This window comes from Papilio machaon, chromosome 8 (assembly GCF_912999745.1).
Source record: "Papilio machaon chromosome 8, ilPapMach1.1, whole genome shotgun sequence".
NCBI classification, from domain to species: domain Eukaryota; kingdom Metazoa; phylum Arthropoda; class Insecta; order Lepidoptera; family Papilionidae; genus Papilio; species Papilio machaon.
The window spans coordinates 55,011-82,317 of record NC_059993.1 but is presented as its reverse complement, the minus strand read 5'-3'; the positions used below and the strand labels follow the sequence as shown (position 1 = coordinate 82,317).

The window sequence follows — 27,307 nt, the reverse complement described above, 5'->3', positions numbered from 1 at the left end:
GTTGCCCGCGGTCTGGCGGCGGGGGGCGCGGGGGGCGCGGACAGTTGGCTGCCACATGGCCACGCAACCTTCCAGCCTCCAAGCGCAACCATCACTCCTTCCGAGGACAAGTGAAGCATTTTGATTTATTGCTCCTCTACTAAAGATCTTGCAATTACCAATTGGTCATACGTTTTGTCAGTGGAGCATTACAAACATTTATGTTAGAAGCATTTGAATAAGTTACCTTTCATTTTCATTAAATTTATTCAAATGAGCACATAACACATGTGACATGCACATACATTCATACATATCAAATAAACTATGGGCCACTGTATAAAAAACTTACGAATAAATTTTCTCTAATCTGTGGCAGGCGAAGTATTTCAAATGTGAACATTTTTAATTTTTTGTAAAGGGTTGCAGGTCCCGGGGAGTCGCCGGGGGCCGGAGGCCGGGGGGGAGGGCGGCAGATAACCTCCGAAACCAAACAGATTAAGTACTGTTTTTTCTAGTAGCGGTTATCTCAACTAACCGAAAGTTTAGACCGACTACAGCAGATAACAGAAAGGGACATGTTTAAAACAACGCTGATTATGTTTCCGCTTCGCTATCTCATGTGTGTCAGGTCGCAGCGACAGTCTCACACCCTGACACTGACATAATATAATTTATGCTTTTGACGATGAAATAATCTATTTAAGGTATATTAATACTTGCAATAATACTTTTCGTAGATTAAAGTAAGTGGCGATACCTTGGCGCTCCTCGCCGCACTTGCCCCCGCACACAGCAGCCGCTAGGTGGCAGTTCGGTACACCTGCAGATAATTCCCGCACGCACTACGTTTTCCTTAATGTTTGATGTTACACGTAATGTTTTAATATACATACATAGGTACAGTTGTGAACAATTTAATAAACTGCTGTGAGTTGCGAAGGAAGGATATTCGATTGCAAAAATTTACAAAAGTATTGGTGGACGGATATTACGATAACCAGCCGCTTATTCATTATTTTTTTTAAATAAATAATAAACCAACACATTTATTACATTATGCCAGTTCTAACCAAACCCAAAAAACTCATGTCATGTGAAGCTGCGACGTGTTACCTCAATTTGTCGATAAGTGAAAATCTACATTTTTAAAGTTTTATAAGCTATTTCAAAGTGTGTGGTGAAAGATTGATCCAGGGCGAATGGTCAAACCTGTACAGAATACTAGCTTTCACGTCCCCGACTATCACATGAGGGTTAGCAGAGGATTGGCAGAGCATTGGCACACCACAGGACTAACTCAAGTGCACGTCACCGCGCCCGATATGTCATTGAAAACCTTATCATTTGACTTAGAGTATTTTGATTTAACTTTATCCTTCAATTTAATTAGCTATTTTACATAATTGACAGCATACTGCTTCAAATGTTTTAATTTAGTTAATTTTGTTTTAATTTAGTTTAATGTTTTGATTTTAAAGCAAACAAACAAATAATACTAATAGTTTTGTTAAATTTAACCGCAGTCATTACATCGCCATTAGTAAAAGATCAGACGTGGCCTTTGTGTTGTATTGTGTTTTGACAATCATATTTACTTTGGTATATTTATTACAGGTATATAAGTCCGGGTCCATGGCATGGCACTATAGGAAAACATGATTTATATATATATATATATATTTTCATTCAAAAAGTAATACGAAAAAAAAAAACATCAATATGCACAACAATTCCTTGAAATACAAACACAAGCGAGTTTTGCCGCTCCAAATACATCTACTGCCATCTAGTGTCAAAAAGCTAAACTAAACTATTCTAGTGTTGGCAGCGATCTACAGGTTTATCATATGATTTCATTGATTGTAGAACTCATGTAAAAATTGTTGATTTTATATTGATTACTGTATAACTCGATAAAACAATACTTGTCATGATTGAATTAAGTTTGTTTGGAAACAAATTACATACAAAGCAAACTTCAGCCTAACAGTATCGTAAGAAAAAGAAAAAGTTTGATTCGATTAACACCGTCATATAGAATAGGTTTTGGCCGCGGTCGCGAGTTTGATTATCATGAAGCATGTCGCTAGATAGAGACAGGTAGCGCGGGAAGGTGGAGCGTAGCGCGTAAACAAACAACGTCGAGGTGTTCTGTGGCGAGCGCTCGCTGACCGTCCGTCGTTCACGCGGCCAGCGATGGCGCTAAGATCAGCTCTCGGGGACGGCGGCGACCGACGGTCGACGGTCGCCACTAATTAAGTAGAGGTGTAAGGGCTGAAGGACGGGCGCGGGGCGCGGGGACAGGCGAGTGCGGGCGGCGGGCGGCGGGCGGCGGGGCAGCGGCCGCGCGCAGGGCGGGGCGAGAGGCGGGCCGCGCTCATTCCGCCGCGCGCCGCGCTGATCGTCGCACGTAACCGCGCGCGCGGGCCATGGTCGCGAGAACCGATGAGATGTTCGGGTGCTATGGTGACAGCTACTCGTACCGCCTGTGGAGCCTGGCCAACGTGTGGGGCGCCTGCCGACGTGAGTAGCGCGCCGGAGTGAGTGGCGCGGGAGGCGCAGTGACGTGACGTGCTGATGAAAGTGCACAGCTCGCTTATGGGAGTGGGCGGCTGGTGCGAGCGCCTGGCGGCCGGCTGGCTGGCCGACATGCGGAGTAAGCAGGTCCCCACCTCGACCACCTCGGCCAGGCTCGCCGCATTCAGTAAGCTTCTTTTCCTTTCCTTTTTATTTGCAATTTTATATACCTATTTTTATTTTTTGTTCGGCCGCGACCACCCCCTCTTTTCCTGTATAGAACTTTATTTTTACGTTTAACTTTTCCTTAAAAACATCAAATTTTCGAATTTTAAAAAAAAACGAAGTAAGCTCGCCATTGTGTTGAGTACATCAAATTGAATCAGCTCAGTTGTAAATTGTCCCACATCTTTAATATCAGATACAGAAGTGTAGTAACTCTTCATTAAACACACGCTTCCTCCGAGATGAGAGTCGTGCACTTGTGAGGGAAGCGGCACGGCATAGTTCGACACAGGTACGCGCACACTTGAATCAAAGTTGCGACGTCGAGGGGGGACTGCGCTGCTTTTGCCGTCTTAAATCCAACATTATTATGTTATTTTAATTAATTTGCTTTTTCTTCCTTCGCTTTTTTATTCGCGTGTGAGCGCCGCTTGCCCGCGGTGGTGCCGAGGTGGTGATGAGGTGGCGACGAGCCGGTGCCGCACCAGCGGCCACCACCGGCCTGTGCTTTTGATTTTCTTCCCGTACAGAGACTGTGACATGTAGAATATCTTGTTTGATAGATCTCGTTGTTTTGCAGTTTACTAATAGATAAAATCAATCAAGATTAGAGGACGAAAGTTAACATACATTTTATAATATTACACGGAGGATTCAAATGTTTACTTCAATCGGAACACGTACGTTTGTTACAAAGACGGTGTAGTTATGAGCTTCACTTATTTATATTTAAGATGTTGTCGTAAACTAAGCGCTATTTCTTTTATGAAAAGTGTTTAATTACAATATATCGTAACTTACAAAACTTTTGGAAACGGACCTAAACATGCTGAAAGATCGCCGCTACGACACGACATGACATTCCTCGACACGTTATAAAAATCAAACTAATTAGCGACGCGACGCTCGTTACAATTATCATCTGTTTGTCTAAACATTTGCTGAATCCTAATCACTGCCGCTATCGCCGCCGCTGCCACCTCACTGAGCATTTGCTTCGTGTCAACAAAATTAACGGATTCATTAACGTGGACAAATACAAGTCTAATAACTCCTTAATCGATGTTTGAACAACTTTGACCTACCTAGCTCACAGCTCATAGCATTTCATTCTCATAAAACAAGGAAGTGTTCTTCAAATGTATATGTGTTCTCCTGCACGCAAATAATGTAGTAAATACAATTGCCCAGCAGCGGACATCACCGACGTTGGTTTAAAATGCTACAATTTTATTCTGATTAAATGACTCTTATTTAATTCGTACGGAAAAATTAATTTATATTAATATCTCGTCCTATTTTCATACTTCATCTACGTGCAAAAATAGTTAATTTTGGTATAAACCTACTTATAATATTGATACCAACTTTATAAATAACTAGCTGTCGCTTGCGACTCTGTCCGAACGGAATTTAAAAAAAACTCGTAATAAGTAGCCTATGTGTTCTTCCAGACTATGTTCTACACGTGTGCCAAATTTCATCAAGGTTCATTCAGTCATTCCGGAGATACCTTCAAACAAACATCCATCCATCCATCCATTCATCATTCGCACTTAGTAAGATTTAAATAATTTTATAGAATATTAGTAAGATTTAGGGTTTTGTTTTTTTTTTCAATATGTAATGCTGGTTCACATACCTAATGTACGAAAAACAAGGTATTACTCTTAATTCAATCATGTCTTTTTATAGAACCAGAATAGTAGGTATGTTATTGAAAAATAAAAATTCCGTGGAGGATAAGTAAATGTCAGCAGTCGTGTTATATCCCACGACTACATCTTTAAATTGTTTTTGAAAGCGGACATTAAACATGACAAATTCGGCGCATTTTACGACGCGAAAATAAAGATCATGTGCTAATGCAACAAAAGTTATTGCAGACGATGCGACGTGGCCGTGTGTGGCATGCGTGTGGCATACGTGTGGCATGCGGCCATGTGGCTATTGGAAGTTTCAATATTATTTTAGTTTACGTTTCCACTGAGATCTACAAGCTTTATCATTTACATCAGATACATTGCGCTGAACGCAAGAAGAGCTAGTTACACTGAATTTTAAAATATCTTCTTTTTCATAAGTAAGCGCAAGTATTTCATTGATACTAGAGATAAGAAACGATTGAAAGTATATGTTTTTAAAGTAGAGGGCTGTGTGGGAACTGCGATGGTCGCAGCCCGCAGTCCCCGGGGCTCGCCGTGTGCTGTCAGCGGTGAGCGGACACGCTCGGGCCGCTCACCGCTGGCCGAGAGCCGCGCCGTCCGCCCCGCCTACACACGCGACCGTGTGCGCTGGCCCTAGCTACATGTCTGCCTTTATACGCTTATTATCACTATGAATTATATTACATTAATATTTGTTATTACGTATAAAAAGGCTATAAGGTGAACATATGTGGACGTAACAAAACTATGTCTAAAGTCCGATTGCAGCGCCTTCTGCCGACTCTACATCCTAATTGTAATGTACCATGTGTATTCTGATCGTTCATTTTCATTTCTTTAATAACTTAGTACAAATGAAACATAACAACGAAAGTGGCAGGCAATAATAGTTTCGTAAACTATAAGTAATATTTTATACCTATTACGTTGTGCATTTTGAGCTAATTAGTTTAACAACTCACGCCTATGATGTATCTAAATTGTTTTTCTATCACAGTTAATACTGAACTTAATCGACATTTGTTTATCGCAAACTTAATTGTAAAAAAAGTCATTCCACTTAACTTAGTTATTTTTTGTCAACACTTTTATTTTCGGTTTGAATTTTATTGTTTACTATTTGTCATCCGCAACTTCGTCCGCGCGAAATTTAACAAAAAACTTCATTAGTAACCTATGTGTTCTTCCAGACTGTTTCATATATTTATGCCAAATTTCATCCAGATCCGTTGAACCGTTAGGGAGATACCTTGTAACAAACATCCATCCATCCAAACATTCGCATTTATAATATTAGTAATATTTGATTTTGAAGAATGATAGAAGAATAGAAAGAAACAATTTTATTTGTATTGTAATTCAAAAGCAAAAATCGCGACATTTTTTACTATTATAACCCAACCCAACTCTTCTGAATTATCAAATGAATTGTCAGACTGGAGTCTAGTCACTTATAATGGTAAAGGTAAATACTATATCAACATTTCAGTATCACCACTTGTACCTTTGTTTCCATATTTATTAATACGTAGGTATTACTTTTACTGTCACATTTCATATCGTGTTAGAATATCCCTATGTTCTATACAAACTCATTGCCTACATACTGTCATGGGAGTGCCACACAGCACACCACAATTATAAGTTTTGACCCAAACAAGCTGCAATACAAATCATCAGATTATTTTCAAAAAGTTTTACATTTGTAGAAAATATACAGATTCTATGACGTTGCATGAGACTGGTGGCGCCATCTGTTGTCGAGTAGCATGACAAAGTTCAATGTAATTATTCAATCTCATAATCTTACTAACGTTCAGCTCAGTAAATGACAGTGTTAATCTATCCGATTATTATCTTATTGCAGTTTTATTAAATTATGAAAATTAATTTCTTGGAAAAAAAATGATGTATGAAAAAAGAAATAACGCCTACAATCTTGAAGTTTTAATAAAGCATTTCAATAACATTTGTTGAAAAATCAGGCAAATTCCTGATAAACGGCGACAGGCTTTACTGATATTACTTTGATAATGATTTTAAATTAAAGTTTACACTTATGTTTGTTGTTTAGTAAATAAATGATTAAATTACTTTTATGCATTGATTTATTAATATATATATAAGAGAATTTTAAACCAATTAACAACGTCTGATACTCACGTACAATTATTCGATGACGACAACGACTAGTTGCGAACCTTTTTCTTCACAAAAAACACTACCACAACAAGTTTTACCTAATATTTATTGCTACAAACAGGTGAAGGTACCCTTGAAGCGGTCGGCGTTGATCAGCACTTCACGTCCGCCATACAGTTTGAAGTTACGGCTAAAAATTCTCTAAAAGTCCTTAGAGCTAGAGCAAGCGCGCATTATGTGCCGCGTTGTCTCCGCCATACGCACGGCAGCAGCACGCACTTTACGACCTCATATTTCCTAAAATTCAATACGCAGAGGATTCGGCGGACGCGGCCGCACTAATTAATACGTCGCGGCGTTGTTTTGCTCTTTATTACGTATGATTTACAGCGCGGCTCGATTTTACGATTTTACGAGAGTTACCGTTATTACGCGAAAGCGAGTCCCGACGCCGCGCCGCGGCCGTCTGCAGCAAGCGGGAGCTGATGTTACCTACCCAGCGGGTAACGCATAGCTCTCTAGTTTGTTGTGCAGGACTCGTCACATTTATTAATCTTGTAATCATTATTTTGCAATAAAAATATATACTCAAAAATACATTATTATTAGGTTTTTTACTCACTTAAAGATTTTTGTTTTTTTCCCGCTTGTCGATTTATACCATCAATAATAGATGTCATTGTCAAATTAAATAGGATAACGTTACCATGGCAACCAATATGGCAAAGATAGCTACGACAAAAAACAAGTAAGGATCAGCATAATTCCAAAAATTATAACGAACTCGATCATTTGGAAGGTTTATCCACAAAATAATTGTAGTGCCCTCCGTCACGTTACAGTGACGCGGAGGGGAACCGGTTTACATTTTCCGTGGCAATCAGTATTGCCTCGTGTGTTACAGGACTCTGTTAAAACCGGCAAATGGTTATTGCAATTTATTGATTATTGTACCGCTGTTAATCGAACTCGTTTTAATTAATTTTAAATACCTGTCGAATGTCATCTATTGAACGACATGCTCTGTGATCAAATCTTGTTTAACAACAACTTCTTTAATAAACTGGTGTAGGAGAAAGAGATGGTTCAGTAGAGATAGAATAATATAAGTATTTATTGTCCACAGTCCGGCCGCTGGGAGGCGGTGATGTGGGCGCGGGCGTGGGCTCGGGCGTGGGAGCGCGCGGTGGCGCGGAGGGCGAAGAGGAAGAGGAGGAACGCGGGAGCTCGCCACTAGGCCCCGGCGGGCCGCACCGCTGCACGCAGTGCCGTGGCGCCTACCCGTCACGCGCGCAGCTCGAGCGCCACGAGACGCTGCACGCGCCCAGCACTCAGGTGGATACCCTGCAATATGTCAGTGCCCTTGTCATTTTCACTCGCCTGCTCAAGCCGACCCACTGCTACTTGCTGCCCCATCCTCTACCCAGTCCCCGCCCTTGTCATTCCCCGATATCTTATGAACGATTGAAACTTAGTTTATCTAGAAGGCCTCACAATTTATTTTTAGCTTCATTATTGAGTATAAAAGTGTTAGATCAGCAATAAATATATCAAAATATTATATGTAAGGGAGAGTAACAGACATAACCAGCTCTGCTGAGTTGCTCGTAACGCTTTTGAATTATATAATACAAAACATCTATCTAATTTGATACTGTTCTGATTTATTTAGATTTCCGGTTCATGTACTTTAGAGAATTTTACAAAATAATAATGGTATTTGTTGTTGTACAGACCTGCAAGATCTGCCACAAAAGCTTCCAGAACGTGTACCGGCTGCAGCGGCACATGCTGAGCCACGACGAGAGCGCCCTACTGCGCAAGTACAAGTGCAACGACTGTGACAAGGCGTTCAAGTTCAAGCACCACCTGAAGGAGCACCTCCGCATACATAGCGGAGAGAAACCCTTCGAATGCGCCAACTGCGGCAAGAAGTTCTCCCACTCCGGTTCCTACTCCAGCCACACCACCTCCAAGAAGTGCCTCGTTATGAACCTGAAGATGGGTAGAATCAAACCCAACAACCCGGCGCTCAACCCCAACCGGAGCCCCGCGCGGAAGCGCGCCTCGGCGAGTGCGTTAGTCGCCTCTCACCTCAACAACAACCTGCTGCCCAACGGCGGCTCGTTCCTGCATATGCTGCCAAAGTACAACGACGCGACCGCCTTCTTCGCTTCGATGTCAGCGCAAGAAAACTTTCCGCGCGCGCCCCTCCCCCAGCCGGCGCTCAATCCCTTCTACCTGCCAGGCGGCGTGCCCCTCAGCCCTGCGGCCGGCATTGCGCCCTACAGCTTTCCTTCAACCCTCAGCCAACTGTTCGAGCGAATAGCCTCGACGCAGTACCATCAGAGAAAAATAGAGAATGTTATTGATCCAAAATTAAGCAGTCCTCTCGCGGCGAACCCCGAGGACATGATAGAAGAAATCACAGAGGAAGATGATAAACGATCCGAGGGCAGCGCGGAGCTCGTCATGGATATAGAGGACGAGGAATCGGTAGCTATTAAGAGAGAAAATGAAAGTGCGGAAAATGAATATAGGCCGCGATCCCGCGATTCGATTTGTGACTCCAAAAATATTTTAGATAATAGTGAACACGATCTCACAACGTCGCCAAGAATACGAAAAACTGAAAATATTTTTACGGAGAGAATGAAGAGCGGATCTCCTGCGGATGGAACGTTCCTCGAGCCACCGTTTTCACCCGGGCCTACGGTAAAACATGAGATCGTCGACGACTTCGTATGCTATAAATGTAGTCTGTCTTTTAAAGACAAAAATGACTTAGTAGAGCACGAGAGGTTAGTGTGCGGAAATCTCTTCAGAAAACACGAAGGTCTCGCCGCTCAAGTGGCCGAGACGGTGGCGCTCAACAGACTGGAGGCCGAGCTGCAGGCGAGCACGCGCGGCGCCGGCGCCAGCGACGACGACGACACGACAACGACGCGGGAGGATCGCGACGACAAAATGTCCATACACGATACGGATAGAAAGATCAGAGTGCGAACCGCGTTGAGCGAGGAGCAGCAACAAGTTTTAAAAGAATACTATGCGGTGAACTCTCGACCCAATCGGGAGGAATTTAAGAAAATCGCTCAGCAAATAGGTCTGGATAACCGAGTGGTTCAGGTGTGGTTCCAGAACAACAGAGCCAGGGTGCGAAGAATGACTCAACCGGTCGCCCACTCCGATCAACCGCTCGACTTGTCGACCAAGAAGTCGAGTCCGTCCCTGGCGTCGAGCCCGAGCCCGTCGTCGCCGGGCAGCGCGCCCGCCACGCCCGGCACGCCCGGCACGCCCGGCACGTGCGCGCTCTCCGACTGCGAGGAGGCGGTCAACCTGAGCCAGAAGTCTTCCCGCAGCACGACGCCCCTGCGCGTGCAGCCAGGCCTCGTCGCGCCCGCCCCCGCCCCCGGCTACCCGCATTCCAACTGCTCTTCCTCCTCCTTCTCAGATTTTATGGTGTCGCCCTCGCCGACAGAAATAGTGCTCGGACACAAACGAATCTACCCCAAGAAGATGTCCGTAAATCCTATTATACCGATGGGCACTCTCCTGCAATACAACGACATGGTGCGAGTCCCCGCGCCGAGCCCGGGCTACGAGCGGCCCGAGCGCGCCGACCGCCCCGCCTGGGACGAGGCGCCGCTGTCGGCCGACTTCGACGACGACGCCGCGTTACTCAAGAAAAAAATGAAAACCGAACTGAAAGAAGGGGAGGGACAATTCGTGTGCAACCAGTGCGATAAGACCTTCGTCAAGCAAAGTTCTCTGGCGCGGCACAAGTACGAGCACTCAGGTCGGTAATATTTCGCTTTGTTACTAGTTTACGATAAAAGATTTCAGTTTAATTTGCATAGACGAGTTAATGTTCTTTCCGCTAATTTAAGAGTCGTGTGTGATGTGTAACGCAAGGCGTGCGTGTTGCAGGTCAGCGGCCGTACAAGTGCGAGGAGTGCCCGAAGGCGTTCAAGCACAAGCACCACCTGACGGAGCACAAGCGGCTGCACACGGGCGAGAAGCCCTTTCAGTGCTGCAAGTGCCTCAAAAAGTTCTCGCACTCCGGCTCCTACAGCCAGCACATGAACCACCGCTTCGCCATCTGCAAGCCCTACAGGGATTAGCTCCGCGCCCCCCGCACCCCCCGCGCCCGTCGCGCCCGTCGCGCCCCCTGCGCACGCAGCCAACGGGTGACCAAGCGATAAATAAATAAATAAGTATTCTTCGCTCGGTATTTCGTTGTGTAAGTAAAGTGGATGGTCAGCGAGCGTGTTGTCATGTCACGCCGCGTCTGCGTAACTGAGCCAAAGACAACGTGCTACTACCAAATTATGTTTACTATGTTAATATAAAACGTCATATAGATGTAATATATAGGTAGTTAGACTCGCTGTAGCTGTCGCTGCGAGCGAAGAGGCCAAAGACCAGTACCTGTACATAATTCTCCTCAACTTTTATTTCATCACTAAGTAAGTACAATATGTTCTGTTTTGTACTGTATGTACATACATAAGAGAACTTACGAACAAATATTTTGTTGGTCCAATCGTGTCGGTATTTAATGTGTATGTAAACAATAACTGTTTCGTTGTGTGTGCTACTCACTACTCATCTTAACTACGATATACTATATACGTACTACACAAGTACACAAAGTCCACGGATTTTGATCTACAAACTAGATATAGATATATTGACATGGTACTTTTATCTTGAAATCAGTATTTGAAAATGTATAAGAATATATTAAATGTTTCTTGTATGTTGGCAAGGGGTTAGAAATTTATATTTTGTTGTTAAAAATGATTAAGAAGTAAACTTAGGCTTGTCTTAACTTAAAATAAAGTAGCAGATATAAGTGTTAGCTAGATACAATCTTACTTAAGTTGAAAGCATTCCATAATACTCGTGTGGGATCTCTGCTGTGTTACAGACCATAATACTCGTGTGGGATCTCTGCTGTGTTACAGACCATAATACTCGTGTGGGATCTCTGCTGTGTTACAGACTCTCGCTTAGTCCAAAGATTAGTTCTCGTTTCTTGTACATATTACATTATTATTGTATATAAACTACTTTATGTGTAAATAGAATCGCTTGTAACGTCTCCGTGTGTACGTTGTGCATGTCACGTGGTGTGCACTGCGCCCCCCGCGACCGCCGCGCCCCCCGCGACCGCCGCGCCCCCCGCGACCGCCCGCGCCCCCCGCGACCGCCCGCGCCCCCCGGAGGACGACAGACAAAGTGTGACAATAAGGGCCGTCTCATCAATACAATAACATTTTTCAATTTTAACTAATATAATGAAAATTATAATTTAAATTTTTGTGATCGTGCCTACATACTTTATTATATTATATACCTATGTATAAAAAAACGTTATGGATAATATAGGTACATATATCTAAACTAATGTTAGGTATTACCGGTATTTGTAGAATACATACTGTCCTAAATAAATCCTGAGATCTTAGGATTTTTTAGTAAAACCTAAGATTTACCAAATACTTGTGGTACTTACTTATCTTACCCAGTTAATAAATCCATGGTTTTACTGATAAATTGTAGGATTCATCGTAGTTCGTGATTTCTCTATACGTTTATATACTATCTGTACATCGGAGCGGAATGTACGAGACAATTTTTCATTATAATGAAAGATGTACTTAATTTTACTCTCATGTCATCTTCTGACCCTGACTGATCATACTGCACCTTTGCTACGAGACTCCGCGCCCCCGCACCCCGCGCCCCCGCGCCCCACCACGTTTCCATACAGATCTCTCTTCTCATTCATATATACAAAACATCTCCGTCTTACCAATTCAATTTATTGTGCAAATTCATAAAAGTTGATACTTTTGTTGCTTTTCGATCAATGTTTATGAACAAAAAGCAATATCGAGTATATACAGTAGAAATACCTAGTTGCACGTATCGAGACACGCGAACACTCCACCAGTATGGCAGAACATAAAGTTCCTAAGCGAATACATTTAAGATCCACTTAACGATTATTTGTATTGTGTAATTTTAAGTAGATAAAGTTAATTTTAAAGGTTTCTACGCAACGAATTACGTAACATATAGCAGATATTGTATAATGGTATAGTTAGTAGGTTCTGTTTGAGACGGTGAAGCGAGGTCGGCGTGCGCTTGCGCAACGTACGGCGCTGCGCGTCACTATTCCACACTGTGGCCAAACCAAACGCTCTACAACTACAATATATTTATACATGTAATTCATTTTATATCATAATATTAGATCTGTTTGAACTATTTCATATTTTATTATAATTTTATTGTAAGCTATTCTAAATTACCGGTGGGCTAGACAAACCAAAGAATAATTATGTAAAAAGGACGTGGACTTTTGTATAATATAGTCATCCCGTCCGCGTCGTCAGTATCGTTAAGGTTTTAAGTTCTGTGCCAAAAATAGTTTAAAACGTTCAAATTAATTATATTAGGTACAAGGAAAAAATATTTTTAAATTTAACGGCATTATGTACTATGGCAATGTTTAGTTATACATACTTGTAATATTGCAGAGTATTTCTTCCTCGTAAATGCATAGATTAAGTGATAACTTTAAGCAAACGTGAATTCCTAATGCCATATATATATATATATATAGAGAGAGAGAGGAGAGGACGTTGCGCGCCCCGCGCCCCGCGCCCCCAAACTTGTTACACTGAGCACTCTAGATTGTTAAACTTACATATAGATTAAAACGTGTTAAAATATTGCCTATATAAATTATAGTAATTCATTTTACTTGATATTATAATGTATATTGAATTTATGAATATTAAAAATATATATATATCGACATTTCAATGCAAAAACCTGTGAGTATTTATTTATTTACCCCGTGTAGTTTCCTTAAACTTTTAAACATATTCAAACAGAGACGACGAGTAGAAAAACTCTCAATTTTTGAGAGAAAAAGCATGAAATATAACCTCGAGCTGCTAAACAGTTTGACACGAAAAGTATGAATAAAAACTTAATTGAATGAATGCATTAAATTAAGCATGGTTCAGAAATTGTTGGTCTTGCAGCCGAACTACGCAAAGATGAATTGAGGCAATAAAATGACTCAATTATCGAAGGAAGGCGAAGCGGAAATTTTGTCATTTATACCCCGTTCACAGTAGGCCAGTCGTGCTCAAAATCAGCGCTGAAATACAACTGGCCTAATGTGGACACTCATGGAAGCCAATAAGCGAGTCTGACCGATAACTGGGATGGCGTTCTACTTTTCAGGACATTTCGGACCAGACGCTATATATATATATGATATGTATAATGGATTATCAATTTAAATATTAAGAAATTACTAAGGTCATGAAGTTGCAAATAATTTTCTTACAGTTTTTGTAGCAATAAAGCAACATTCTACAACGAACTATATCGTATTCAAGACAGGCTAAAGGACACCGATATCCAATGCCTTAAAAAATTAAAAATAAAACACTATATCGTACTACGTCTTGTGAATTGTCATTTGTCAATGTCACGTGTCTGTCATAATATCATTTTGTGTTTCGTGTTTTAGTGATTTTTATTTCTATTTTATTTCTTGTAGGTAATCTCTTGTCTTGCTCTTGAAACCTGTAATAAAAAATTGCTTCTGAACCTATATTTTATCAACTACAATTATAACTAATGAAACTGAACAAGATAATATAGATAACATCTACAAACTGTTTCCTAATTTCACAACAATTTTACGATGGGTGGAAAATCGAAAAAAGACAGAACTAAAAATAATGCACGGGTTAGTATAACATAAAGATCATACTAAATTCTTATACAAATAAATGTCAAGTCTAAACAGCTGGCATATCATCCCATGGATTGCTATTGATGGCTGATGGTTGCCAATATCACTATTACATTTATTTGAACAAGCGGCCCCTGCTGGTTCCTGTTGCTATATGGTCGGTTTTCTCCTAGTGTGTAGTCAAAACACCGCACAGAACCACACCACACTGCACAGAACCACACCACACTGCACAGAACCACACCACACTGCACAGAACCACACCACACTGCACAGAACCACACCACACTGCACAGAACCACACCACACTGCACTCGTTATCTTTAAAAAGAACAGACATAATAATACAAGTGTTACAATATTTGAGATTCACAGTTTCCCACCTGCCATTTGGTCAACAAAGTGTTGGAATTTTAAAAAGAGTTATTTATGTTATCAATAGTTAAGTTATTGTCATGTTTAAATTTACACAGACAAAATATTTATATGTATCCTAACCTATATGTTTATATCAAAATATATATATATAAATGTTCAAATTGTTAATTTCAGCCATCTAGCAGTGGGCGGAGTGCAGAACTCCTCATTAGCTCCACAAAGGATTCAGCAATATTTGGAATAACTGGCAATCCGTTGACACCCATCTTTCCTACACTGGCTGCTGTTAATATTGAGCATGGCCTTAACACAGAATATGCTTTATGTTTCAAAAAATTCAATAAAAAAGACCCCATAACTAAAACTAAGGTATGTTTAAATATAGCAAAAGTATTTAAAGGCAGCAAGAATTATTTAACTTATTGAAATGAAGGCTAAATAAGAGATGAGAGATAATTAGAATGTAACTCATAAGAAAGCATTAATATACCTGAGAGGATTCAGTGCACACTGATTGTAGGTTAGCTTGACCTTGTCTTCTAAGTGACTGAGAAACTGAATGTCAATTGATATGTCAATGCCGAGAATACCAATACCAACCAGGGGAGAGCCCTCAAAATTTATATCTACAACAAAGGGTTGTTTTTTTGCGATAATGGCACAGAATTGTGTCTTTTTGATATTGAAAGCTTTTGTCAACCCCAATCTGAGACTACACAATAGGAAATTGCAGCTCCTATCTAAATCTCTCATCACTACATACTTGTCTATCATATTATGCGCAGGCGCTGCAGGAGCTGCTGGAGCTGACCAGGCAAAGGGGCACGGAGGAAGCGGTGGCCGCTCTGCCCGCCTGGGCTCACTTTTATCCTATACTAAGTGTGGATGTGGATCGTAAAGTTCGAGAGTATACACAGGTCATTTATCATACTAATGTTAAGATGGATGGATGTTTGTTTGAAGGGATCTCCAGAATGCCTCTATGGATCTTGATGAAATTTGGCATTGATGTAGATCATAGTTTGGTAGAACACATAGGCTACTAAGTTTTTTTTTAAACCGCGCAGACGGAGTCGCGGGCGACAGGTAGTATTATTATATCTGGATAGTTCTGATAGTTAAAGAAGACTGGGGTGAAGTGAAATCGTCTGACCGGTGTACATGCCGGAGACCTAAAAATAACCCTGCATAAATACGACTAGTGACTAACCATTGGTCGAAATTTTACAATCATTCAAAATATGAAAAAAAAAAATTAAGCTAGCTCCCCATACGAACTTACGATCCACCTGAAGATTGTGAGTTCGAGCAATTTCTTTTAAAAGAGTCTAAAATGTTTTCGGTTTACGTCTTAACATAATGGTATTATTATTGAAGATATTAAGAACAAGCTAAATCTAGGTAGTTTACAAATGTATGTATACAGGTGTGTCAGGCTGCGCTCGCGGCGCGCGCCGGCCGCCAGCTGGCGCCACACCTGCGCCGTCTGCTGCCTGCCTGGCTGCTCGCCGCCTGCGACGACCACGGCCCCGCCAGGCACCACGCCCACGCCGCGCTCATGGTAACACCACGCCCACACCGCGCTCATGGTAACCCCACGCCCACACCGCGCTCATGGTAACACCACGCCCACACCGCGCTCATGGTAACACCACGCCCACACCGCGCTCATGGTAACACCACGCCCACGCCGCGCTCATGGTAACACCACGCCCACACCGCGCTCATGGTAACACCACGCCCACACCGCGCTCATGGTAACACCACGCCCACACCGCGCTCATGGTAACACCACGCCCACGCCGCGCTCATGGTAACACCACGCCCACACCGCGCTCATGGTAACCCCACGCCCACACCGCGCTCATGGTAACCCCACGCCCACACCCCGCTCATGGTAACACCACGCCCACACCCCGCTCGTTGTCTAAGCACTGGCGCTGCCCTCGGTAATTGTAAATGAGCATTCTCATGTAACAATAATAACAATTTTGCGAAAACAGAATACGTTTCCGGAGGAGAAGTTGGGGGAGGCGATGTCGTTCTGCAGAGAGGAGATCATCTGCGTGCTGCGAGACAACATCGGCAGCGGCGGCGAGACCCGCCTGCTTCTCAAGTGAGGCTGTAACACTGCATTTATGTTTCTTACAAACTTTTTGAGCGGCCGCTGGCTTCTCAAAGAAAAATCTAAGAAAACGCGGTGACGAGACTAAAGTTTTATCCTTCTGGATATTTGAGTTGTTCGTACATAAGCATAGAAGTCATCCCAAGTAAATAATTTTCTATTTATTTATGCGCCTAATGTTAAGTAGGTGACAATATCTGTAGTGGCGCCGTCGCACGCCTCAGTTGAATCATCTACGAGTTAATAATCGAGAAACAAAACGACAGGACGGAGGAGGAGGAGGAGAGGAAGGCGCATGGGAGGTTTATAGTGACGAGCAGCCTGGGCGCGCTGGCGCTGCTGGGCGCCGCGCTGCCGCCCGCGCGCTCCGACTGGCTGTGGGAGGCGCTGCAGCCGCTGCTGCGTGCGCGCGTCTTCTGGGCCCTCGCCCACTCCGGCGACCACCGCGTGCGGTCAGCGCTTTACAAGTTTCTTAGTGCTCGCCCACGCACGTACACAAATATCTATGCAAAATGTCAACCCTCCCGTCAGTAGTTTGGGCTGTGCGGTGATAGAGTATTTGTATGCAGCGCGGCGTGGTACGGGCTCGTGGGCAGTGTGTGGGCGCGGTTCGGGGCGCGCGTGGACGTCGACTGCAGTCGACGGGCGTGGCGCGCGATGCTAACGCCACCGCCCACGGCCCCTACGTCCGTCGCACCCGCAGCGCCCGCCGCACCCGCCGCACCCGCCGCACCCGCCGCGCCCGCCGCGCCCGCCGCGCCCGCCGCACCCGCCGCGCCCGCCGCACCTGCCACACCCGCCGCGCCCGCCGTAACTGCCGTGCCGACTACACTCGCTGCCGACGCGCCACACCGCTGGGCCGCACTGCTGCTGGTGGTACACAACGCGCAGGTCAGTGCAACAATAATCATAAGTGACGTATAGATTGAGAGGCGCGGCTTCACTTCCTCAGTCGGCCTCACTCCTTTTAATTATTTTTATGTCGGTCTTTCTCTGACACGTGTGTTTGTATGTCTGTCGACAGGACTGGCGCGTGTGGGCGGACGACAAGGACGTCACACTCCTCGTCAAAAGGATGCACGAACTTCTCCAAAATGGTGAGCGACGTCATCGTTCAAATTTACCGTCGACGTCGATTATTCAACGTTAGCCGCCTCGCCGGAGGAGGAAATGTCATACGTCGATTCCATATCGGTTACCGTTCCATCGCGTCCTTCCTCTTGTATCGATTATAAATCTGTTTTATTCAGCGATTACAATAAGATGAATGTGCGCAGGCGGGTGGGGCGAGGCGGCGCGGCTGAGCGAGCTGCTGCGCGCGCTGCTGCCCGCGCTGCTGCCCGCGCTGCTGCCCGCGCTGCTGCCCGCGCTGCCGGCCGACACGCGCTCCGCACGCTTCTACACCGACCTCTTCAACTCCATGTTCATCGGGTGAGCAACGCGCCGGAGTCAGCGCCGGAGTCGATCGAACGCCACTCATGTTGTCTTATTTTCAGATTAGAAAAGAAAAGTATAATGAGTTCGAAGAGCGAGCGACGAGCGTGGATCCGGACGCTGGCCGACCTCCTCCGGCACGTGTCCGAGCACGAGCCGGAGGTGGCGGAGGAGGTGGTGCCTCGCGCGCACCGCGCGTGGCTGGCGCGCGTGCTGGCCGCGCCCGACCGCCTCGCGCGCGCCGCCCTCCTGCGCACCTCGGCCGCAGACTTCGCCGCGCTCACCGCCTTCTGGCTCCGGCGCGGAGACGACGCGAGCGACCGCCTGCTGGTCGCCTGCTGGCGGAACGTCGGCGAGGCCCTGGCCGCGCAGGTCCTCGCCCTGGCCGCGGCCGGCGCCGACCCCGCCGACCTCGAGAGGGTGGCCGACGACCAAGTCCTGTTCCTGAGGTGCCTCAAGACGGCGTTCGGTCAGGACGAGAAAAAGAAGCACGGCATCAAATTCGCCGGCGACGCGGATATCGAGCCGAAGGGGGAAGAGGCCCCCGCTCCCGGGTGCGACGCGGCCGCCGCCGAGAGGTACCGCCGCCACCTGGAGGAGACGGTGGAGCGGACCTGCGCGCTGTTCCTGCGCCCGGCGGCGGGGGGTCTCCTGCGACCGCTGCACGCGCTGCTGGCGGAGTTCGAGAGCGGACCGCTGCTGGGGGCGCTGGCCGCCCGCCTCGGCGCGACCTCCGTGCACCTCCTGTACCAGAGGGTGCTGCGCGACCGGCTGACGGACGACCCCGAGCTCGGCCGGCCGCTCCTCGACATAGTGTTTCTACTGTTGAAACACCTCAGCGACGAGGAGCAGGACGAGGTGTTCGAGTCCTTCGACCGGGTAATTATCCACTTTAATCTCGTTCCGGATGATTTAATTGATTATTGTAAGGTGTCCGGCGGCGAGTGATGTATGTGTCTCCGCCAGCTGTCGCCGGACGCGATGGAGTGGTGCCTGTATCTGAGCGTGTCGCACCCGCACTGCGCAGCGCCCGCCGCCCGGCGCTGGCTGCGCAGCGCCCGCGTGCAGCGCGCGCTCCTCGCGCTGGCGACGCGCGCGCTCCGCCTGCACGCGCCCGACGCCGCCGCCGCACAGCTGCTGCTGCAGTGCGTCGGTCACGACCCTCAGGGAGGTGAGCTCTCGGTTTTTAAATTCATCGACGATAAATCATGTCAATCTCTATTCAATCGTTTCGTTTCATCGCGGACGGAAGACAAACATTTTAAAAATAATCGTGAGATGGCGGAGAACTAATGTTACTGCAACTTAATTATTTATCCGATTCCTTGGTGAATGCAAGGAGCCCTGACTGTACATGACACGGCACGTCTTCACAACTATGAAAGGTGTTTTAATTGTAACACTATTTTGTTTCTTAAATATTGAACCTACTTTTTCAGAAAGTATAACTAGCGACGAAACAATAGGACTGATTGTGGAACAAGTTTGCGAGGCCGTGTCGCTGGTGGTGGGGGAGGGGGAGGAGGGGCCGGAGCAGGAGGCGGCGGAGCGGCGCGTGCGCACCGCCGCGCAGCTGTGCGGCGCTCTGGCCGCCGCCCGCAACGCGCACTGCGCGCAGCTGGCGCAGGCGCTCTTCGCGCTGCAGCTGCACGTGCCCGTAGGTCCTATGACGTCACCTAATCTAGTGAAATGAAACAAGACAAGATATGAGCGTGCGTGTGTGTGACAGCTTGGCGACGTGCGGCTGTCGCGGGACACGTGGGCGGAGGCGCGCTGCGCGTGGCAGGACGCGCTGGGGGCGCAGGGGGCGCAGGGGGCGGGCGCCGGCGAGCGCGTGCGGGCGCGCCTGGTGGGTGTGCTGCACGCTCACCTGGACCGGCGGTACGTACACTTCACCGGGAATTCGACGTCGGCTCCGAGGACGCACAATACTCCAACACATATTGAACTGAACAAACCAATTAATCTGCAAATTACTATATTTTAATAAAGAACAAATTATTAAGAAATACGAAAGAAAATGGGTAACCGACGGCCAACGTCAAATATATATGTTTTTTAGCAACACAAATGTTATTGCAATCCTGACGTCATTTTTGACTCCGTAAACTTTAGTACGCTCGAAATTAAAAAAAAACATAATAAGTAGCCTATGTGTTCTTCCAGACTATATTCTAAGTCTGTGACAAATTTCATCAAGATCCGTTGAGCAGTTCCGGAAATAACTTCGAACAAACATCCATCTAAACATTTATAATATTAGTAGGAAGTAAGATGTAGAAAAATCATTCATAGATATTACTCATTATGAACTAGTGGTTTCCATTTGTTTACATACACATCTTTATAGAACATACCTTTGTTACATAATCATCAAACATGGGGGGGGGGCTCCAAAACATTAATATTAAAACATTATTCAAGAATAACAGATGTTGTTGTCGCTGACGTCTCTGATACTGTTACAAACGGATCTAAGTTTAACTCAAACACTCATTTAAACATTAAGGAAATGAATTTCATAAAAACGAATTGTTGGAATTGAACAAAATAAAAAATCATATTTTATCTGATTTTTTTATTTCAGACTAGAAAATGTAGATGTAAACGAGATCGAGAACATCGCAAACATGGCGGCCGACCTGCTCGTCCCGGACGACGAGTCGAGCGCACCCGCCGCGACCGCCGCGACCCCTGAGCCCACCGTGACCGCCGCGACTCCTGAGCCCACCGCGACCGCCGAGCCCACCGTGACCGCCGAGCCCACCGTGACCGCCGAGCCCACCGTGACCGCCGCGACCCCTGAGCCCACCGCGACCGCCGAGCCCGCCGTGGTAGTTCTCGCGCGGCTCCTGTTCGCGCCGTGCGAGGCGCCGCCGGACAACTCCCTGGAGTACTGCGCGTTGAAGATCGACTGCATCCTGGGCAACATCAACTGCCCATTCGACGACGACAGCGCCCTCGTTAAGAAGTTGATCGCGGAGTCGAGCTCGCGGCGCGCCGAGCCGCTGCAGGCGGGCGAGGTGCGGCTGCGCGCGCGTCGTGCTCTGCTGCGCGCGCTGTGTCTGCGGGCGCTGCTGCGGGCACTGCGGGCGCGCGCGGCGCCGGGGCACGTGCTGCTGCAGGGACGCTTGTTGCTGGAGCAGCTGCTGGCGGCGCTGCACGACCTCGCGCTCCTCACTGCGCTCGAGGACGGCTACGTCTTTGTGAGTCATGTCGTATCTCGCTCTTTATTGTCATGTCATGTTTTGTCACATATTTGATTGTCATAAAATTGTGTTTAAATGCTGTTGCCGATTGACTCGAACAAAAAGATGAAAATCTAACTTCTAGATACTTCTACTACTTTATTAAAGTAATAAAATATGAGTACTATGTATTATGTTCCAGTGGTCCGGCCACGAGGTGATCGAGGAAACTAAACAACGTCTCGAGCAAGTCGTCGACGACATATTAGCGGAGAGTTCGAGTGAAACGACGCAGCAGTTGATGTCGGCGCTGTCGGAGCGGGCGGCGCGCCGCGGCTACTACTGGGCGTATGCGCGGCGCCGCTGCGAGCTCGCGCTGCGTCCGCCCGCCCCCGCCCCCGCCCCCGGCTGGCTCAACCCCGCCCACCACCACATCGACCTCGACGACTTCACGCAAATCGTCACGGGCGGGGGATTTTTCCACACCTTGCAGGTTTTTCAATTATATTTCATTCTCATAAACCACCTAAAATGTCGCCTTGTGGGGAAATGTGCAAGTGTTGGTAAACTGATGAATACGATACAGGCGGACTCGAGACGCGCCTGGGACGGGGCGGAGGATGAGGTGGAGGGGGTGGGGGAGGAGCGGCTGCGCGCGCTGTACCTGGTGGCGGTGCGCAGCGCGCTGGCGGCGCTGGGCGAGGCGGGCGCGGCCGAGCAGTTCGCGGAGCGCGCCGCCGCCGCCCTGCACGACTGCTCGCTGGACCCGCTGCTCGAGCTGCACTGCACGCACCCCGACATACTGCTCACCGACAGGTATCCGCCTCTCGATCGAAAAGAAGAACGTTCTCGAATCGTTCTTTTCTAACGGTAATCCCGGATGTCGATGTATGCAGAGAGATAAGTTCGGCGGGGTGGTCGTGCGCGGTGAGCAGCGCGGCGGCGGCGGACCTGCTGGAGGCGGCGGTGCGCGCGCGCGGCTGGCACCTGCCCGCGCACCACTGGGACTTCGTGACGCTCACGCTGGCCGGCCTGCTGGAGTCGCTGCACCTCAGCGCCGCCGCCTGGGGCTGCACCAAGGTGCGGTGCGGTGTGGCGGTGCGGTGTGGCGGTGCCGTGTGCCGCAGTGGCGAGTATGGCGAGTGTTGCGGTGTGTTGTGCAGGTGGCGCTGGTGTGCGTGTCGGCGCTGCGCCTGTTCAGGACGGTGCAGCAGTTCGCGGCGCGCGTGCGGTCAGAGAGCGAGCGGCGGCGGCCGGGGGCGCACGTGCTGGCGCTGGCGGGCGAGTGGGCGGACGTGTTCGCGCCCGCACTCAACGCGCACCTCTTCCGCCTCATACTGCACGTCCTCCGTGAGTCGCATCGCACTGAGATCGTGATCAAACTTTGATAGAATAATCTAAGTTCTAAAATAAAAAAATAGTTTTTTGTTCTCCAAAAATGTTCGTCTTGCATTGTTTGGGTGCAGGCGAGGCGGGGGAGGAGGTGGACGTGGCGCAGACGAGCGTGCTGTGCGCGCTGCGGCGCGTGTCGGGGGCGCTGCAGTGGGGGGCGCTGGGGGCGGAGTCGCGCGCGGGCCCGCTGAGCGCGGCGGCGGTGTCGCGGGCGGCGGAGCGGGCGCTGGCGGCGGCGGCACACCCCGCATATCTGCTGCTCGCCTACAACCTGCTGCGGGTGCTCGCGGAGCCGCTCGTCTTAACTGACGGTGCCGAATATTTTTATTATTATTCGTTTTGTACATACAGGGTGTGAGGTAAATCGACATGTAAAAAGTGTATCTGGGATGATAATGATACGAGATGTTTGTGAGTTGCAGCCGCGCTGCTGGCGGAGTGGAGCGCGGCGGGGGAGGGCGCGGCGGAGGGTGCGGGTGAGGGCGCGGGGGAGGAGGAGTCGGGGGAGGGCGCGGGGGGGCGCACGCGGCCGGCGCTGGCGGGCACGCAGTACGAGGCGGCGCTGCGCCGGCTGGAGGAGCAGCTGGTCCCCGCACTCGCTGGACGCAGGTGTTCCGACATATACAATAATACTCTTACGATCCTATACTTTAAACTACATCTAGTTTTTTTTATCACGCAGTGTTCGTTATAACAAAAGCAACGCTAATACACTGTAAAATGTCTTTTTTTTTGTGTGATATTACACAGACATTCCGATATTATTAATTTTAAAGATTTAATGTGCAATATAGTCAGCGGGCCGCGCACCTGTTCAGTGGTCTACCAGAATGTGTGACTTGGCGAGTGTCAGTGAGTACAATATGTATGTTCCCGCAGCTTGTTGTGCTGCAGCGAGGGTCCGAGGCCGCACTCGGGCGAGGGTCGCGTTGTCGTGGCCTTCCTGCTGCTGCACAGCGCCGTGCACCAGCTCACCCGACTGGCGAGACAGGACCTCGCCGTACATTACGTCGACGCCTTCAGGTCGGCGACACATCTCTTTGTTTCTCGCTACACGTGTACACCACTTTTTGCTTTATTCAATGCAAACGTTTTCGTATATATGTATAGTGTAGTATTGATATGGAAGGGTGTGACGCGATCGTCGTTCTGTATCTTGGCTTGACGGATATTAACGCAACGAGACAGGGAGGGCAAGTTCGCGGAGCGGCTGATGGCGGCCAGCTTGCGGCTGGTGCCGGGCCCGCTGGCCGCGCTGGCGCACGACGCCGCGCCGCCGGGACCCGCCGCGCTCGCCGTCCTCGCCCGCCACAACCACATGTTCCTCCACACGCCCGACCCCACTCTCAGAGGTGACCACCGTTCCCACTTGTAATCATTTTATACGCGGATACTTCGAAAATCCGAACACTACCACAAAGAATTAGATTAGTTAAGTCAATGCTATAATATTCAGATATGACGGCCGATAGAGATGTATGGAGGAGCAGTACATACTGTGCCGACACTACATAGGGATAAGGGCAGGTCGATGATGAAGTCGATGCTATAAATGTAGACTTGTAATTAGCTGCATGTTAACTATCTTGTTATGATATTGTTGCTTTCTAGTTGTAAGTCTGCCATAGTAAGTATAAGTAAATGAACTACACAAAGTAATGGTATGTGACAGAGGTGTGCTCCTTGCGCGGTGTGGGCGCGCTCGCGTGTCGCGGGGTGTGGTGCGCGCTGGGGGGCGCGGGGGCGGCGGAGGCGCGCGGGTGGTGGGGCGCGCTGGGGGCGCGGGAGTCGCGCGCCGTGCGCCGCCTGGTCGCGTTGTGCGTGTCGCCGCTGCTGCGCGACGCGCACCTCGCCGAGCTGCGCGCGCGCGCACACACGCTGCGGGACGCGGAGGTGGCGGTGCTGAGCGACGGCTCGGCGCGCTGCCGGCTGGAGCTGGACGAGCGCACGCTGGAGCTGAGCGTGCAGTTCTCGGAGGCGCACCCGCTGGTGCCGCCGCGCGTGTGCGCCGCCGCCGCCGCCGCTCTGCTGCGCCCCGCCGCCGCGGACGCGCACTGGCTCACCGTCTACCTCGCCTACCAGGTACCTTCTCCCCCTTCTTCTAACCTTCGCTTCGCGTGTCGCCGGAACGCGCAGAGAACGTGCGAGTGTTGCAGAACGGGTCGCTGTACAACACGTTCAAGATGTGGGTGCGCGCAATGAACGGCCGCATCGAGAGCACGCGCCAGTGCTGCGTCTGCTACTACAGGCTGCACCCCACCACCGGCCGCCTGCCCGCCGCGCTCTGCCCCCGGTGCCGCAACAAGTTCCACGGCGTCTGCCTCGTGAGTACCTCCCGACTGCCTCCCGCCGCGCCCCCGGCCTCCCGCCGCGCCCCCGGCCCGCCGCCGCGCCCACGACCCGCCGCCGCGCCCACCACCCGCTCACCGCCCCCCGCCCTCTGTTGCAGCGCAAGTGGTTCAAGACGCACGGCGCGCCCACGTGTCCGCTCTGCCGCAGCGAGTTCTAGGCGCCGGGAGTCGCCGGGAGTCGCCGACGACCACACACACGCGCTGTTTGCTCGCTTTATGACAACTACAGATGTTCAATTTATTTGTAATATTTGTACAGTAATCGCTAATTTTAAATCATAATATGAATATTGAAAGAATTGGGTCGTTTATAACATTGAAAATAAATAAAAATTTGTAAGAGTAATCAGTTTTATTAATTCACATCACTTGTAAATAATAGATATTGACAATAACAACTATAATATTAATGAGATCAAAGTATTACTTATTGCATCAGACAAAGTGGACACAGATCACTACGTTGTGCAACAAGCTCCATTTTCTAAATCGATTTGTCATATTAATAAGTTTTTTAATTTTAATTGAGATCAAGATTGAGATGCAAGTCGAGAACACAAGTAACACTTTTGCAATTTTGACATAAGACAATATCTACATAGCATCAGACAATGGACAACAACAATACAAAGGAAAAACTTGATTGTGAACAAGTTATGTAATTGAGGAGGCGACTAGCGCGGCGGCGGCTGCGAACTGATCCAGTCGACGTCCTCGTAGAGGCGCGGGTCGGCGACACGCAGCGCCGCGCGCTTGTACCAGAAGTAGTACCACGGGGACACTGACACAACAATATACCACTTATTATTGTCACTCAGTTTTAATCTATAAATTTGTCTAAGAAGCAATACTTACAACATCTTTGCAAGGTGAACAAAACAATGAGAAGTGGGGTGGAGACCGCCCGGGGGTCGGCCCACTTCTCCAGCAGCCAGACGGCGTGCAGCGCGACGCTGGCCAGCACGTACGCCACGACCACGGCGCCCGCCGCACGGAACTTGCGCACCAACACCTCCACTAGGCCCGCCTCAACCGTACATTGTTTTTTTAATAACGACAAAGTTGATTTAATTTTTTCCTATTTAAAATTATTTCTTTAATTAACAATAAAAGCAGATTAGCATTAACAAACAATACTTACTTGAAATAAATATGTGGAGAAAAATGTTATCAGCATTATAGTGATGGAGAGAACTAAAAATAGATCTTGAAATCTGCAAGAAAATGTAATAACATGGACCTTAATAAATCAAGGAAAATTAAAAAATTGTTTACTGCAACTGCTGCCCATAGACATCCGGAATTACATTGTTTATCTTTAATCGATGGGATAGGGGGGGTATTTCCCCTTTGTATGAGTCCACACATGCATTCCCATCCTTTCCTTGTAAGAAAAGGGTGAAAAGGGAAAGAGGACCAAAATTAGCCTCCGGTACGTACACTCGTCAGATGAAACGCGGAGTTGCTTCCACTTCTGTATGGTCGTGGTATTTCACAGCTCGAGCCGGGTTATTTTTGCAACAGATGTTGTTGCTGGCATCTGCTACTGTAAATAGCAGGAAACTAACCTGCCCCGATTTTTTTTTTTTAATAAAACTGAGAGATACTATACATACATAAATAACACAAGTAATCCATCGCGGCTCTTTGGAAACAAACTAATACAATTAAATATAAGATCACAGAACATAAAAGTAAGTTGACTTAATAAACAAAAGGTGTATCGTGGTGTCGACAATTTCATGACTTCAAGTATTTAAAAAATTAACTTCAATTGAATATTATCTTATCTAATTAACCCCGGATCATAACCCCGGCTTACATCGTTAATTATTTATTAATTTTAGAATAGAATGATCGGACTATGTTGTACATAACTAAGACCAAGCATGTCAACACTGACACTGACATCAGATCAACCAGATTACAAATTCCAGATCAGAACACAGACATCTGACATGATACTCAAAGAGTATGCATGAATACATACTTCATAGACTTTTTAAAATTAACATTAATTGGGCATTGTCATTATAGTACCAGAATATATAGTAAAAGCTTTTACCCGCGACTTCGTTCGCGCGGAATAAAGACGTTATCAGCAAATGTGGGAATCA

At 47.5% G+C, this 27,307-nt stretch overlaps 3 protein-coding genes and 1 long non-coding RNA gene across 5 annotated transcripts; 3 read left to right on the top strand and 1 right to left on the bottom strand.

Annotated features, from left to right (window-relative positions):
• The first annotated feature begins 2,376 nt into the window (after positions 1 to 2,376).
• On the top strand, positions 2,377 to 10,731 carry LOC106721298 (zinc finger protein 1). The gene is made up of 4 exons (XM_014516215.2): positions 2,377 to 2,686; positions 7,660 to 7,886; positions 8,268 to 10,332; positions 10,464 to 10,731. The coding sequence occupies exons 1-4, from the start codon at positions 2,560 to 2,562 to the stop codon at positions 10,655 to 10,657; spliced, it is 2,613 nt and encodes an 870-aa protein (XP_014371701.2). The 5' UTR covers positions 2,377 to 2,559; the 3' UTR covers positions 10,658 to 10,731.
• Positions 10,732 to 14,083: 3,352 nt separating this feature from the next.
• On the top strand, positions 14,084 to 24,214 carry LOC106721262. The gene is made up of 21 exons (XM_045679037.1): positions 14,084 to 14,316; positions 14,875 to 15,069; positions 15,486 to 15,617; positions 16,127 to 16,261; positions 16,704 to 16,816; positions 17,092 to 17,277; positions 17,395 to 17,503; positions 17,850 to 17,922; positions 18,103 to 18,256; positions 18,322 to 19,138; positions 19,226 to 19,430; positions 19,699 to 19,916; positions 19,989 to 20,140; positions 20,847 to 21,465; positions 21,650 to 22,263; positions 22,344 to 22,527; positions 22,611 to 22,797; positions 22,914 to 23,150; positions 23,262 to 23,448; positions 23,719 to 23,862; positions 24,028 to 24,214. The coding sequence occupies exons 1-21, from the start codon at positions 14,272 to 14,274 to the stop codon at positions 24,212 to 24,214; spliced, it is 4,893 nt and encodes a 1,630-aa protein (XP_045534993.1). The 5' UTR covers positions 14,084 to 14,271.
• A 625-nt stretch (positions 24,215 to 24,839) lies between these two features.
• On the top strand, positions 24,840 to 25,536 carry LOC123721211. Its single transcript, XR_006756178.1, has 3 exons — positions 24,840 to 24,921; positions 24,996 to 25,163; positions 25,289 to 25,536. It is a non-coding gene; the product is annotated as an uncharacterized LOC123721211 (long non-coding RNA).
• Positions 25,537 to 25,670: 134 nt separating this feature from the next.
• On the bottom strand, positions 25,671 to 27,098 carry LOC106721283 (transmembrane protein 138). 2 transcript variants are annotated; one of them, XM_014516195.2, is made up of 4 exons: positions 26,807 to 27,098; positions 26,332 to 26,404; positions 26,046 to 26,217; positions 25,671 to 25,971 (listed from the first exon to the last, which is right to left on the bottom strand). In XM_014516195.2, exons 1-4 carry the CDS (start codon positions 26,932 to 26,934, stop codon positions 25,865 to 25,867), a joined length of 480 nt encoding a protein of 159 aa, XP_014371681.1. In that variant the 5' UTR covers positions 26,935 to 27,098; the 3' UTR covers positions 25,671 to 25,864. The 2 variants fall into 2 exon arrangements, with proteins under 2 accessions (XP_014371681.1, XP_014371682.1); XM_014516196.2 differs by lacking the exon at positions 26,807 to 27,098 and adding an exon at positions 26,631 to 26,786.
• Positions 27,099 to 27,307: the final 209 nt, after the last annotated feature.